At 36.0% G+C, this 14,639-nt stretch overlaps 4 protein-coding genes across 8 annotated transcripts in view; 2 read left to right on the plus strand and 2 right to left on the minus strand.

Moving 5' to 3' along the window:
- The first annotated feature begins 125 nt into the window (after positions 1-125).
- Positions 126-2,596, plus strand: LOC104819842 (patatin-like protein 3). 3 transcript variants are annotated; one of them, XM_010550108.1, is made up of 7 exons: positions 126-462; positions 553-734; positions 827-1,013; positions 1,126-1,287; positions 1,374-1,676; positions 2,170-2,345; positions 2,428-2,596. In XM_010550108.1, the coding sequence occupies exons 1-7, from the start codon at positions 286-288 to the stop codon at positions 2,492-2,494; spliced, it is 1,254 nt and encodes a 417-aa protein (XP_010548410.1). In that variant the 5' UTR covers positions 126-285; the 3' UTR covers positions 2,495-2,596. The 3 variants fall into 3 exon arrangements, with proteins under 3 accessions (XP_010548410.1, XP_010548411.1, XP_010548412.1); XM_010550109.1 differs by having other exon boundaries at positions 1,407-1,676; XM_010550110.1 differs by lacking the exon at positions 2,428-2,596 and having other exon boundaries at positions 2,186-2,318.
- LOC104819841 (methionine aminopeptidase 1D, chloroplastic/mitochondrial) lies at positions 2,450-5,443 on the minus strand. 3 transcript variants are annotated; one of them, XM_010550105.1, is made up of 11 exons: positions 5,280-5,443; positions 4,962-5,031; positions 4,455-4,683; positions 3,857-4,045; positions 3,720-3,761; positions 3,528-3,599; positions 3,298-3,377; positions 3,087-3,184; positions 2,953-3,000; positions 2,669-2,862; positions 2,450-2,543 (listed from the first exon to the last, which is right to left on the minus strand). In XM_010550105.1, the coding sequence occupies exons 1-10, from the start codon at positions 5,383-5,385 to the stop codon at positions 2,717-2,719; spliced, it is 1,080 nt and encodes a 359-aa protein (XP_010548407.1). In that variant the 5' UTR covers positions 5,386-5,443; the 3' UTR covers positions 2,450-2,543; positions 2,669-2,716. The 3 variants fall into 3 exon arrangements, with proteins under 3 accessions (XP_010548407.1, XP_010548408.1, XP_010548406.1); XM_010550106.2 differs by having other exon boundaries at positions 2,492-2,862; positions 3,857-4,018; XM_010550104.2 differs by having other exon boundaries at positions 2,492-2,862.
- A 4,590-nt stretch (positions 5,444-10,033) lies between these two features.
- On the plus strand, positions 10,034-11,586 carry LOC104819843 (cyclin-dependent kinase inhibitor 1). Its single transcript, XM_010550111.2, has 4 exons — positions 10,034-10,548; positions 10,667-10,704; positions 10,804-11,037; positions 11,128-11,586. Exons 1-4 carry the CDS (start codon positions 10,222-10,224, stop codon positions 11,195-11,197), a joined length of 669 nt encoding a protein of 222 aa, XP_010548413.1. The 5' UTR covers positions 10,034-10,221; the 3' UTR covers positions 11,198-11,586.
- A 1,677-nt stretch (positions 11,587-13,263) lies between these two features.
- LOC104819844 (uncharacterized membrane protein At3g27390) overlaps positions 13,264-14,639 on the minus strand; it is a 3,808-nt gene continuing 2,432 nt past the window's right edge. Inside the window, exons 8-10 of the mRNA XM_010550112.2 lie at positions 14,483-14,639; positions 13,957-14,402; positions 13,264-13,682 (exon numbers count right to left, since the gene is read on the minus strand). Of these exons, the coding sequence (XP_010548414.1) occupies positions 13,529-13,682; positions 13,957-14,402; positions 14,483-14,639 (757 nt within the window). The 3' untranslated portion in view covers positions 13,264-13,528. The remainder of the gene's footprint in view (positions 13,683-13,956; positions 14,403-14,482) is intronic.

Genomic DNA, 14,639 nt, shown 5'->3' on the forward strand with positions numbered 1-14,639 from the left:
TATACATACATACATACATACATACATACATACGTATATGTATATGTGTATAAACACACATGTGTGTTTGTGTGTTTATATATGCATCCCTACTTTGAGGGGCTTATCACATTTCCCATCTGTTAGTCACAAGGAACCATCAACAGTCGGTCCAAACATCTGCATTTTCCATCATTTCACACAACTTATCCATCTTGTAAGTTTCTTTGGAAGATCTAACGTATACATACCTTGATCGGGATCATAGATTAGGGTTTATAAGTATAAAGATTAGAAACAGAAACTATGGAACCAGACAGAAGATCATCAAGCGCACCTTCGACAACACTGAGTCTCGAGAGAAGACTGTCGTGCCTTCCTCCGTCGTACGGAAGGCTCGTCACCATCCTCAGCATTGATGGCGGCGGAATCCGCGGTATCATCCCCGGTGTCATCTTATCCCATCTCGAATCCATGCTTCAGGTTTTCTCTGAATTCATAACGATCATTCCAAATTTTCGAGATATACATATACTTTTTTTTTTCTAAATCTATTTTTATGAGTGTGATTAGGAATTGGATGGTGAGGATGCGAGGCTTGTGGATTATTTCGATGTGATTTCAGGGACGAGTACCGGAGGTTTGATAACGGCGATGTTATCTGCACCATCAAAGGACGGTCGGCCTCTATTCTCCGCGAAAGATATCGTCCCTTTTTACGTTAACCACTCTCCTAAAATCTTTCCACAAACCCGGTATGCATGTTTTCGCACATTTTGAAGATGTTTCATGAGATTAAGAAGGAGATTTCTTACTTGCGAATCAAGAAAGCGGTTTCGATTTGCAGAGGGATATGTGGTTGGGTCGAAAACGTAATTAGGGTTATACGTGGACCGAAGTACAACGGGAAATATCTTCACAAACTGATAAGGGGTTTCTTAGGAGACATGAAACTGAGCCAAACATTGACGGACATCGTCGTTCCATGTTTCGATATCAAGAAACTCCAACCTGTCATCTTCTCTTCTTACCAGGTCATGTTTTTCATCCAATTTCCATACATATTCATGCATGCGCATGCGTGCGATTGTAACAACACATATTCATGTCGCGTTTAGGGTTTTGATTCGATATTTACGTATACAGACCTCATGCAATCAAGTTCTTGATGCGAAGCTATCAGATATTTGTATCGGCACATCGGCTGCACCAACTTATTTTCCTGCTTATAGATTCACCAATGAAGATAACCAAGAAAAACAACACGAATTCAACCTCATCGACGGTGGTGTCACTGCCAATAACCCGGTAATTAAATTCTATAATTTTTAGAATATATACATGTGTGTGTATATATATATATATCAGTAATTAAGAGTGATAATATATTATAGACGTTATGCGCAATTGCGGAAGTGACGAAACAGATAATAAAGAAGAATCCGAAAATGGGGGACATAAGTCCGTTGGACTATACGAGGTTTCTTGTGATATCGCTCGGGACAGGATCCATTAGGAACCAAGAGAAATACAATGCGACAATGGCGTCGAAATGGGGATTGATTTCTTGGATTTTCTCCGACGGGTCAACTCCTATTCTCGACTGTTACAGCGAAGCGATTCACGACATGGTTGATTACCAGAGCTCCGTTGTCTTCCAAGCTCTTCGGTCCGAGAAAAATTACCTCCGGATCGACGTAAGTTCTTCTTGGTATATTGACCGACAATTTCTTGCGATCATTCAATTCATCACGTTTCATTTTCTTTATTTAAAAAAAGGATTAATCTCATGATTTTTCAAGTACGCAACTTTTGAAAAATTATAATTTATGGATGTGACTGGTGTTCCACACGAAACAATATTGGAATCTTTTCAATATGGTCCCATCTAAGAATCAAATTCTCTAAATTGGTTATTCTTTCCTGAATTTGTCAAAGTTCAACGTTACTTGACAGAGTGGTCATATATATAATTCTTTAAACCATTAAAATATGTTATCCGAACAAAATTCTAGATAGCGTTTTCTTGTATCTTTCTTCCGGTTGAATTGTCCGATGAGATTTGCTCGTACACTCTTAATTACAGCTAACTTTGTCCATTAATTATTTATTTTCCTTAGAAAATTTTCTACATTTTTTTAAGATATATTGCTATAATCAAAATAGCAATGCTAATATTTATTCATTAAGGATGATACGTTGAAAGGAGACTTGGGCTCAGTGGACATGTCGACTGACAAGAACATGAAAGGGCTTGTCGAAGTTGGCGAAGCCTTGTTGAAGAAAAGGGTCTGTCGGATCGATCTTGACACTGGTCGCTACAAGCCCATCTCTGAAATTGTCACCAACGAAGAAGCTCTCAGAAAGTACGAACCAATAAAGCCAATTTGACCCTTTTTTTTCCTTTTTTTCTAAAAAAAAATCGATTTTTTTTTATATTTATTACAGGTTTGCCAAGATGCTGTCCGAAGAGATGAAACTCCGGGAATCGAAGTCTCCCAAAGTGAAGATATAATGAATCTGCTCGTTTCATTCCGCAATCTTGATGTGTGCCTGATCCAATACTACATTCAAATAAAAAACCAAGTGGTGATGTCGCTTTAATCTGCAACACAAATGGATGATTCTTGATTCTTGAATCTTGAATCTTGATTCTTGATTCTTGATGGGGCTTGACCAAAAAATTAACCTGGGAGAAGCCCTCTTCCAACAAGGGAGGGGCGAGTTGGGTTTCTTTCTAGCACTTGGTTAGTATTTCTGCTCCATCTTCGGTTATCAGAATGGTATGCTCGAACTGAGCAGAGAGGCTCGCGTCTTCCGTTACCACCGTCCAGTTATCGTCCCACATCACGGGTTTGATGCTTCCTACCGTCAGCATCGGTTCTGCAAGACCACGAATACGCTAATACGCATAAAACTATATATACATAGTATCATGATAAGTATACGGTTTTCCAAGGCTTCTTATGTTACCGATGGTGAAGGTTTGATTCAAAGCCATGCGTCCGACTTCGTTATTCCCTGCGATAGAAAGAAAACCTTTCATCCGACGAAAGATTCATCGGAAAGAGAGTATTATCGGAGAGTTTGCGTTTACAGCAACTTACGGAAGTGTAGAACAACGGGATCAGCATGGAAGACACGTCCGACTCCATGGCCTACAAATTGTCGGACAACCCCATAGCTGTGTCTATCTGCATGATCACTTCAGAAATTTTTGCCCAAACATAAGTCTTTATTTACCGGTGCGATATCAGTAAGTATATGTTCAACGGAAAATCAAGAAGGCGAGGTGTTTTTTTATTTCGGGTCACTAACTGGATTGTTTTTCCGATTTTCTTGAGCTCAACTCCCGGTCCACAGATCGATATTGCCTTGTCTAGACATTCTTTCGTCACCTAAAGCACGATCAAGAATAAAACGAACCGAAAATCAAAAAAAGGAAACAAGAAGGTGGCTGAGCTAAAATATTCACCAGACAAGATCATGCAAATCGTATAGATAATGATAATATACATATGCCCTCGATTTTATGGGACAACATATACCTGAACCAGCTTTTTCGCTTCCTCGTCGACATTTCCACAAAAGAAAGTTGCTGATGTATCGCCATGATAGCCCTGCATAACAATATATACTTATCACGTATTGGAGATGAAGGTACAAAGAATCCGAAATATACAAATCGAATTTACTTAAAGGTTCAGAAAAAACACGCAAAAGCAGAAAAAAATAGTTACATTCAAATAAACTGTGACGTCGATGTTGATTATATCACCATCCTGCAAAAAATAGCATGTGATTCACAAAAAGGAAAAACATTTAAAAAAACGCTTCAACATATCATATAATAAGTTGAAAACCTACAGCGACCAACCTCGAGCGGGCGGGAATCTGGTATTCCATGGCAAATGCATTCGTTCACTGATGTACAAACACTTTTCGGGAAACCCCCGTAACCTAGAGGCGAAGGATATGCTCCATTCTCGATAATCATTTGGTGGACCGCTTCATCGATTTCGTCAGTGGTTATGCCTGGCTGCCAGTAGGATGTGATTATTAATACCTGTCGGTAAGGAAGAACGATAGCATCTAACTATTGCATTCCCCATGTCATTCCACCTTGAACCAATCAGTTAGGCAATGAAAGAAAAGGGATAATGGAAATTATACTCTTACTGCATTTTTGCACTTGAAAACGAATGGAAAAGAGATAACGATAATCTTAAAGTGGAAAATCATTCAGAATGGAAGATATCTAATCCATTGGATAAAACCCATTTCTACATCCGAGGAGCAAAAAATTATGAACTCAAACAGGACAGGTAGGGGCGGAATGGAACTACTTCCAGAACAATTTATGTATAACGATAACATTGGCATGAGTTCCGTCTTTATAACTCTCCACTAACTGTAAACCAAAACTCAAGATAATCTCAGATCACAAACAAGACAAGGGTATCGATTTGGCTCACCTTAACCAAAGTCCCGGCATATTCTAGAACCCTTGCGGCAAGTTGTCCGGAAGCTCTCATCCCGTCTTGACCTTTCTTGTCGTGGATTTCCGGTCCACTCGCAATTCCGGGTGGTTGCCAAGAATTGACATAAGGAGGTTTTTGTATGTGATCAGGAACGGGCCGTCGAGGAGATAGCTTCCCCGGCCTGAGACGTTTTCTCTCGCCATCTACCATTTCATCATCATTTCTGTTACCGCCAAACAAAACTTAACTATAAAAGCAGACAAATCATGTGGAACAGAAGCTCAAGCAGTTTATATAGAATGTGTTTCTCAGAACAAAAACAAATTCCCAAACTCATAGCTAGATTGTAAACCATTACCTAAATCGATAAAATAATTCAACCCACAATCACAAGTTCTTTGAACAACAACAGCAAATCTCTCGTAAGGGAAATTAATCCTTAAAAACAACAAAAGGACAAATCTCTTCCGGTTATGGAGAAAAGAGTATCAAAGATCATACCTTCTATTAAACAGAAGATTGGTTAAACCGGAGAAGGTTCTCGATAATCGCATTGAAACTTTCCTGCTTCCTGCAAAATCATAGTCAATTGATCACAACCTCGTAACCAATTTGCTAGATTTTTCGCAATCCTACAGGAGACCCACATCCATATCTTGACAACCTAAATCCAAATCTCAATATCGAACTTTCCCATCATGGGTTAGCTTCAAAATCTACAAACATTAAACCTACAAATCAAACTCGCAATCTGGGCGGCGCTATGAACCAAGTGAATTTAGCTTTCCGAAATAGCAGAAGAGATAGTAGAAGAGGAACCAGGGTTGAAGCGGAAGAGATGGTGAAGCGGCTGTGTTGATCGGAGAGAGAAGTCTCCGAGAAAGGAAGAGATGATTTTGGGTTGCAGTGACTTGGCGACCGCCATTGGAGATGCTCGGCGAACTTCGTTCCCACCACACGTCTTCTCCGATCCGCTCCTTGTATTGTCGTATAATAAAAATAAATAAAATAAAATAACATGAAAAATATATCGTTCGTGAGATGTAATATTGGGCCTTGAATGGGCCTCTCTAAAATTCCAAAATGGTAAGGAACTCATATGGAAAAGCCCAAGAATTTCTGCTTATTTACATTTTCATCCCTAGAAGAACATAGTTTGTATCTCTCTTTTAAGTTTTAACTCTACTAGCTAAATTCAAACCAAATACAAAAATAAACTTTATTTTTTTTAATTATTTTGAATGTTCTTCAAATCTCGACGAAAATATATCTCGCGAATAAATTCTCCAATTTACTATTTCAGAACAACGACGAATAAGCTAGTAATCAGTAGTGACCTAGCCAAAAATTTAATTGGGTGCAAAATTAATTTTATATATCACAAATATAATTTTTTTTATGGGTGTTTATAAAATTTGGTTAAAATTTATAAAGAAATTATGAAATTTTAGTCATACAAATGGAGGCATATAGTCAATATGGGTCCGTCGATGACTCCATGCTAGTGATAGTCTTTTATATAATAAATATAAGATTAAAAATCAAGAAAATCTAGGTCACTTATTGATAAGAGATAGGACAAAACTTTTTTTTTAATCTAGATTCGAGTTTTTATTTGGACACACCTCAACTTGATCTTTGAAAAATGTAGTTAGACGCTTACTAAACTTTCGAATTATAAAAATAAAAATAAAAAGCACGTAATAGTTTATAAATAACGTAAAACATGTAAAATGCATGGCCTAAACATGCATCCAATGGTTTGCCAAAAAAAACCATGCATCCAATGGATAAATTTTGGATCATGCATGATGGATGACATCCATTCGATACCATACCATAATTCATAATACGAGAGCGAGGTGTACGGTGACATGTCGGTGAGAAATGTGGGACCTCAATACACGTGTCAGATAACGACTACTATTGGTGATATTGCAATCTGGAAAAGTCAAGAAAAGCCTTCAGCCACCTTCTCTGGGTCCCACATTTATTCGTTAGTTCAGTAACATAAATTGATTTCTCCTTTCATTCTTATGGAAATCCACGTCAGCACACAGTCCATCCCCCCCCCATGTGTACGCGTGACTTTTTGTCATCAAGTTGCTTAGCTCTTTTCTGATCGAATTAATCTCCCTCTATCTATTTTTCCTGCGATTAGAATTTCCTTCTATACGTAACTTTTCAATCTGTAACATATGTAAAACTTTTATTTGTTTTTTATATAAAGTTAAAAAAATTAGTCATGTATATATTTACTCTCTATCCATTTGAAATTAAATCCTTACTATTATAAAGTATTAATGTTAGTTAAAATGTAAATTTTTTACAAATATCTTCGGTTTCTTATCTAATACACCCTCGGTTTTTAAATAGACGAGGTTTTAGAGGATGTTTTTTTGTTATTTAATAAATATCGTTTTAGATTTTTTAGATGATTTTTTAATAAAATTCTTAATTTTTACCTTTTATTTTAATCACTTAATTTGAATAAAATATTAATGAAAAAATAATTTAATGATGATATATATTTTTTTAAAAAGTGTGAAAAAATATAAAACGATAATTATTCAAAAACGGAGAGAGTATCTTATATTTTCGATATAGTTAAGTATTTAGGAAGATTTTAAAACGTTGATTAGATTATCGAAGTCGCTATTGTATATTATTTTTGTATAATCTTCTATCGAGATAATTTCACAATTTATCGTGTTTTCTCAAAAATATGTTTTGAGATGGGTGATCTACCATACCAATTATTGATTCTTCAAAAAAATATAGAAAACAAATTTAATATGGAGATAAAATTTCAGTAATGCTACATATGAATTATTAACACACATACTTCTAAGTTAGTCATTTTTTTTGAAATCCTTGGTTTTTTAAACAAATTAAATGTGAATATAAATTTCAATAATGCTACATATATGAATTATCAAACATCAAATTGGTAGCTTAGAATACGGTCGACGTCTAAGAACACATGATCTCGAGTTTCGGACCGTGACGTAAGAAAAACAGTCAAGTAAGTTTAAGATTATATTATATGCAGTAATTATGTTTCTCCTTCATCAATTAGTTCTTGTATATATACATACACACATATGTATATATATATTCGGGATTCCTCGACAACGAATCTCCTCATGCTTATCGTCGGCATGAACGGGAATGTGTGCGTATATATGTGTATGTGTGTATAGCGACGCCTCAACTATGCATTATCGGGATCTTAATTATTTTTTTTATTCTATATATGATTTAGGTTAACATTTTCAGAGATAATTAAATATTTTACTGTCTTTACGTTACAAGACTGATGGGGAAGTCAACCTAGAATCTAAAGGCTGACATCACGAGACGGATCGAGATTCGATCTAAGATTCAACTTTCCATTTGCATTGGAAATCTAAAGAGGATAAGAATCAAAGTTATAAGTTATATATAATTATTTTTAAATATTACTATTAATTTCGTTTGTAAAGTGCTCACAAATGAAATTGGCAGTATATTCATTTACTGAATCTGACCACTGACGTCATCCAAACTAAATTATAAAAAACCTTATTAAAAATTTTAACGCATAGTTTTTTTTTGGCAAATAATACAATAAAGATTGTGTCGGCTGCGCATTAGCCATAAATATCTAAATAAGCGTTCACCCCAAGATAAATATCAAATGAAATAATCTTACATTTCCCATTAAGGTTAAAAAGAATTCCAAGTGTCCGAAAACTTTATTTGATATATAGGATAGTCCACATATTTAAATAAAACTTTATCATGATTACTCCTTCGTACTGTATGAAATGGTCAATATGAAATTAGATCTACGGACAACACTTTTTAAGTGATGTGAACTAATAAACTGCTTTTATAAAATTGAATATGTTTTCCCATAAAATGATGAAATTACAATGATGGTGTATATATATATATATATATACACACACATTCAACTATAATTATTGTAGTATATTTTGATGAGGAGATGGGTGAGAATAAATTAAAGTGAAACACATAATTTATAAATAAAGATTCGAATGATGGATCAATGGAAGATTCAGATGTATACGGGTTGACGAAATACCAATTATTGGATATGCATGCGCTGTACGAGTAATATTTAACAGAATCAAATTATGTATGTAATTAAATAAATAAAAATAAAATGTGCTTGGAATTGTACAAATAAATAAAATAAACAACTCAAAATATTTTGGTTTGCAAATATATATAAAAATCGAATCAAGTTTAAATTCCGGTGTGCGTTTTGTTCTATATGCTTTCACGTCGTATAAGCTTGTATATTGTATAAGCTTGTATAAAACGTTACGATATAGGTAAAAAATACGTACGTCTCCGAGTATTACATTAACTATATGTTTTTATGTTACGTACGTACGTTGTGATATTGAACATGAAAGTGGGGACTCAGATATGACCCCGATGAAATAAATATTCCATTAAACAATTGTGGTATGAATCTGGACCGAACGAGAACTCGTGGTCCTTCCCCCCTTTTTTTACCCGAATTAAAATACATCCATCTAAATTCGGCGATTATTTAAATATACGTTACAAAAATAATTTAATGTGGCAAAATGTTATGATGAATAAGCGACAAAAAACATGTACACACACACACACTAACTTTGGTCTTAGTACCATCTGAATGAATACCAAAACTTGATTATCAAATATATTAAAGTACTAAACTTGATTATTAAAAGGCGGTTAATATCCCATTAGCCCTTATATTAAATAGATTATAAAATTTCATAAAAAAAATAGATTATAAAATCCATGCATTTTTGTGTGCGCGTGCACTATATAGTAGTATCTCAAGCCTTTCTTTATGTGGTTACAGGATATTTATTATATTCGATATTAGGGTCGTCCCCAATATTATTCTCAATAATGTGAACCAAGTGCTATTGCATTTTTACATGACCCTATTACTATAAATATGATGTCAGCATTAACACCACTGTTACCTAAGACCTAACTGTTATATTTGTTATATAGGGTCCAAATTTAATGAAATGTGTCACATCGTTATTTAATTATCTCTGCTTTTTACATCTCTGCCACGTCAGTCAGATCGATGAAATGTTCGATTTGGTCTAATTCAATGTATTTTATAATAAATTTAAATCTACACTCCCCATATCCATTTTTGGTTATTGCCAATTAATCGTTTAGCTGTAACAAACGGTTCCTTCCAAAGGAATTTAAATTCAGGATTTGGTTCGTTCTTCTCCCGTGATCTTTTTTGCGATCGCAATGGCATAACTGTGATTTATGAGAAGATAAGAGGGTACTAATGTAATCTCGTCAACTAAATCACAAGCCCCACCACAGATGATTATATTACGCCCTCCCCGCCCCGTTCAGTCACCGCCAATGGGCAGCTAACCGACACGTGTCACCGGATTTCTCGTCGTTATATACAAAACTCATCACATCGGAATAACGGCGCCGTCAGTTTTCCCGTCAGAGATTCCCCGTCGCTGTTGACGGAGTCCCGGGGACCACCAAACCACGAGACCCGCGTATATAAAAAAGGTAAAAAGCGCCTCATAAATCCAAATCCTGACCGTTAAAGCAAAATCTCTCTTCCTCGCTTTCTCTCATCATCATCATCATCATCATCATCATCATCATCATCTTCTCTCTTCTTTCTTCATCTTCCTCGTCTTCCCTCGTAAGCTTGCTGAAACTAACTTAGCGAACACGCCAAAGGAAAGAGGTCAGAGAGATGGTGAGGAAGTGCGGGGGAGCTACCGAGGCCGGCGGTGGAAGAGCTCGTAGAGGCGGAGATCGGGCTGACATTGTGGGAGAAGCCAAGCGGAGGAAGATCGACGATGGTGGAGGATCGGTCGGAATTTCGTCTACATATATGCAGCTGCGTAGCCGGAGAATATTACTAAGGAATTCCGTCTCACGGAGAACGGTTAATCTCGGTTGCGGATCGGAAAACCCTAGCTCTGCAGTACACGACGGTGCCGTTTCTTCATCGTTTTGTTGCCACGACTACGAGACGAGCGGAAGCAAGAGCAACGTCTATGGATACGTAGATCTGGAGGTGAGGATCTTCGGTTTCATTAAATTAGGGTTCGTATAACTGTAGATATCGTCACTAATTCTAGTGTAAGGAAATTTAAAATCCCGACGAGATCTTCAATTTGAATTTTCTACTGCAGGAGGACAAATGCAGTGAGACCGAAACGTCGGCGTGTGGGTGAGTAACCGCTTCAAATTTCGAGTAATTTTTCGGGTTCATATTTGTTCGACTTCAAAGCCAAAGAAATCCAAACTCATGGCCCGTAAAATCTTCCAGGAGTCAACCGACGCTGTTCATCAAGGTGAGAGACGAAGAATCAACAGAGTCCATGGGGAATTCATTTTCCACGATCAAATCCGCAGACACGGCGAACACATCTCATCCAGAATGCTGCCGAAGAGCACCACCATCGGCGGAGGAGAACGAGAAAACGACGGTTCCAACGGAAGCGGAGCTTGAAGAATTCTTCTCGGCGGCAGAGAAGCAGCACCATGAGAAGTATTCGGAAAAGTAAGTATAGAACTTCGGTTCATTACCTCCATTTTTTTCTTTCCGGCCATGCAACCAAACAGGAAAATAAAAACTGGGCTAAAATTTCAGGTATAACTTCGATTTCCTGAAGGAGAAGCCATGTGAAGGACGTTACGAGTGGGTAAAATTGTCGCAGTGAGTGCCATTGATAAGGTTTTGAGTTTTAATATCTAAGGAAAGGTTCTGATGAATTCTAGTTACCATAGTAGAAGAGGAAGAAGACGAAGAGTGGAGAGGTACAATTGATGAAGAATGCGAATGCAAAGATGAAATTTGCACAGAAGAAGCTTCTGATTAAGAAAGAAAGATGGGTTTTCCACTTGAAAACATTCTCAGGTTCTTAGAGAGAGAGAGAGAGGAGAAAGAGCCCAGAAAAGTCGTGTCTTTTTTTGTTGTGATAAATTAAAACAAATGTCTGCAACTATTCTTTTTCTGGGCTTTTCACTTTCAGTACGCACTTTCTTCTTTGTGGATAACTATTTTTTTCGACCGCATCAATAATTTCAATTCTTATTTTATTTGACGAAATGATAAATGTTTTCCTGCATTTCTTTATCATTTTCCTTCATGAATCCGGTTTATTTTATATAGATTAGAATTGAATCTTTTCGAGCGGAAAGAATGTATTATAAACAACATAAATGGGTGCGAGGAGAAAACAGAGGGGTAGACCCATATTTTTATTTAGGAACGAATCGTTAGTACCTATTTGGAGATTGCAAATTTTAGAAGATTTTATCAAAAATCGAAATGAGTGGAAACAAATGCAACCGATTCTAAATAAATTTGGGATTAAGGCGAAATTAATATTGATAGATCGACAAAATTGTTGGACTTTTAGGTGTTGAATGGATGGGGTTTTTATTTTGAGTTTTTGGATTTAGGTGTTGAATGGGAGGTGGATTTCGGAGTTTTTGGATTTCAAAAAGTGAAAAAACCGACAATCAAGTTTTTTGAAATTTGGTTTTCCTAAAAACTCGGAAATCTACTTTATGAAAAAAATCAACTAAAAACTAAAAGCCACCTTTTTTAGATTTTATAAACTTTCAGAATCCAAAAGCCAAAACCAAAAACTAAAAACCCAAAACTAAAAACTTAAGGCTTTGAATGGTATTGGTTTTTATTTTGGGTTTTTGGCTTTAGTTTTTGGTTTTTGGTTTTTAAGTGTTGAATGGGAGGTGATTTTCGGAGTTTTTGGATTTTAAAAACTAAAAAAACCAATAATCAAGTTTTTTAAATTTTGGTTTTCCTAAAAACCCGGAAATCTACTTTATGGAAAAAATCAACTAAAAACCAAAATCTACAATTTTTTAGATTTACAAACTTATAAAATCCAAAAGCCAAAAACCAAAAACTAAAAACTAAAAGCCAAAAACTAAAACCAAAAACCCAAAATAAAAGCCACTACCATTCAAAGCCTTAAGTTTTTGGTTTTTGGTTTTTGGATTCTGAAAGTTTATAAAATCTAAAAAAAGGTGGCTTTTAGTTTTTAGTTGATTTTTTTTTCATAAAGTAGATTTCCGGGTTTTTAGGAAAACCAAATTTCAAAAAACTTGATTGTCGGTTTTTTCACAATTTGAAATCCAAAAACTCCGAAATTCACCTCTCATTCAACACCTAAAGCCAAAAACCCAAAATAAAAACCAATATCATTCAAAATCTTATTTTTGGTTTTTAGATTTTAGTTTTTGGTTTTTGGTTTTTGGTTTTTGGTTTTTATAGATTTGTAAATCCAAAAAAATATAGTTTTTAGTTTTTAATTCAATTTTTTCCATAAAGTGGTTTTCTGGTTTTTAGAAAAACCAAATTTAAAAAACTTGATTGATAATTTTTTGTGTTTTTAAAATCCAAAAACTCCCAAAACCCCTTTTCATTCAACACCTTAGTTTATAAATGGTATATCTCGTAATTGTAGCTTTGTAAAGAATATGCCTTACAAAAACTATTTCCTAATTCAAATCTCTTATCATCGATATTCTCAAATTTCTAAACATTATTTTGATATTTTTTATTTGTTCTTCTAATTCTATGAGCCATTTAGCCTTGTGCATAAATAAAACACTCGCGAAAATTATGTAAAAAAATCTCTTTGAACTTACTTCTCATTTGGGCCAATTTAGCTTTGAAATCCATATTCCAATGTTTTCTCCCACACTCAATTATCCATTGTTATATATATATATATATATAATTACACAGCCACAATTTCATTTTCGGAATGTCATTTATAATAAACAATTTACACATCGGCGACGTGATCACGGGAAAAAAAAAACAAATTAAATAACGGACACGATTTTTTTTCCTAACACATTCTTTATGTACACTACATTCTAACTTATGCTGGGAAGGAACTATAACACATCTTTAAGCACAAAGCCCAAATTGAATCGAAGAATCCAAAAAAGAAAACGAAGACGCAAGCATATGTTAATAAGGGTCAGATTCTCAGGACATCATCGTACTCACATCAAACCGCTTCAATGGCATCTCCCGAACTCATGGAACCAGTTCGGTTGTACCCTTCTTTCTCCAGCGAGTACGTTATCAGAGTCTTCACCACTTGCCTGAACCTTCTTCTGTATGTCGGAAGCTTTGACACGCTCCGTACCATTCCCATCATCCTTCAGATGATCCAAAAAAAAAACAGAGCGAGAATCAGGTTAATGGTTTCAGAGAAATTTATCAGAGGGAGCTTCCGGGCATGGCCGAAAAAGCTCAAAGGTTCATTCTTTTTCTCCTCTGGTTTGTGGGTCTGTCGAATGATTTGAAGGAAGGACGTTTTAAGACATTTTTACCCAGAAAATCAAGCATGAAACAGAGTTAACCCATTTGATTTGCTTTCTGGTTGTAAAGATTTAGCCAAAAAGTTTCAATCTTGTTTAATGATTCACATACCTTCTGCTGATTCCTTGGATTTGTGCAGCTCGAAGGTTATCTTGAGGCGGGAATCCTCGGTTATCCCAAGCTTCCATCCGTTGTTCTTGGTTGCCGAAAAGAATAATTTTCTCCAAGTACCTAACCTCGGTTTCCCCCAGCTTTATGACCCGAATTTGATCTTTCAGAACCATTATAGGACTGAAGAACCAGTCGAGAAACTTCTCCTGGGGTCTGTTCATATGAGTAACCTCTAAGCCATCGAGCAGAAGCATACCTCGAGAGCCAGCTTTAATGGAGCTAAGTAGTGTATGCAACAGGGAATAGCAAGGCAGCCCGACATTTATAACCGCAGATTCGTTACTGTTTCCCTTCAAGAACTCATAGAGATCGGCCGGGGTTATCACTCCCGCGTCAAGTAGTTCCTTGCCTTTCATCTCGAACCATCCCATCATATGCTCCCAAATCTGTATGGGTTTCGGATTGATTCAGACATGGCCGGGTGATCATCAAATTTGGGTTAAGAATGCGGAATCTGTGTATATACCTGGACCATTTTCACTTCTTGTATCGCCTCTCTAACGGATACAGAACGAGCAAGGCTTGGTACGAACATGGCCGGAGCATCTGCAGAGCCTGAAGGGTTGACTCTGCTTACATCAGAATGGTGAACTGTCACGGATAGTTCGCTTGAATAAGACGCT

Source organism: Tarenaya hassleriana, unplaced genomic scaffold (assembly GCF_000463585.1).
Source record: "Tarenaya hassleriana unplaced genomic scaffold, ASM46358v1 Cleome3, whole genome shotgun sequence".
In the NCBI taxonomy this organism is placed as follows: domain Eukaryota; kingdom Viridiplantae; phylum Streptophyta; class Magnoliopsida; order Brassicales; family Cleomaceae; genus Tarenaya; species Tarenaya hassleriana.

Bases quoted from the DNA above. Each gene is read 5' to 3' on its own strand.
- LOC104819842 (XM_010550108.1), top strand. From the start codon at position 286: ATGGAACCAGACAGAAGATCATCAAGCGCACCTTCGACAACACTGAGT. The intron at 463-552 runs GTTTTCTCTGAA...GAGTGTGATTAG, and splicing joins ATCTCGAATCCATGCTTCAG to GAATTGGATGGTGAGGATGC. The intron at 1,288-1,373 runs GTAATTAAATTC...AATATATTATAG, and splicing joins GTGTCACTGCCAATAACCCG to ACGTTATGCGCAATTGCGGA.
- LOC104819841 (XM_010550105.1), bottom strand. From the start codon at position 5,385: ATGGCGGTCGCCAAGTCACTGCAACCCAAAATCATCTCTTCCTTTCTC. The intron at 3,600-3,719 runs GTAACTATTTTT...ATTGTTATGCAG, and splicing joins ACGTCACAGTTTATTTGAAT to GGCTATCATGGCGATACATC. The intron at 3,001-3,086 runs GTAAGTTGCTGT...TTTCTATCGCAG, and splicing joins TCCCGTTGTTCTACACTTCC to GGAATAACGAAGTCGGACGC.
- LOC104819843 (XM_010550111.2), top strand. From the start codon at position 10,222: ATGGTGAGGAAGTGCGGGGGAGCTACCGAGGCCGGCGGTGGAAGAGCT. The intron at 10,549-10,666 runs GTGAGGATCTTC...TTTCTACTGCAG, and splicing joins ATGGATACGTAGATCTGGAG to GAGGACAAATGCAGTGAGAC. The intron at 11,038-11,127 runs GTAAGTATAGAA...CTAAAATTTCAG, and splicing joins CATGAGAAGTATTCGGAAAA to GTATAACTTCGATTTCCTGA.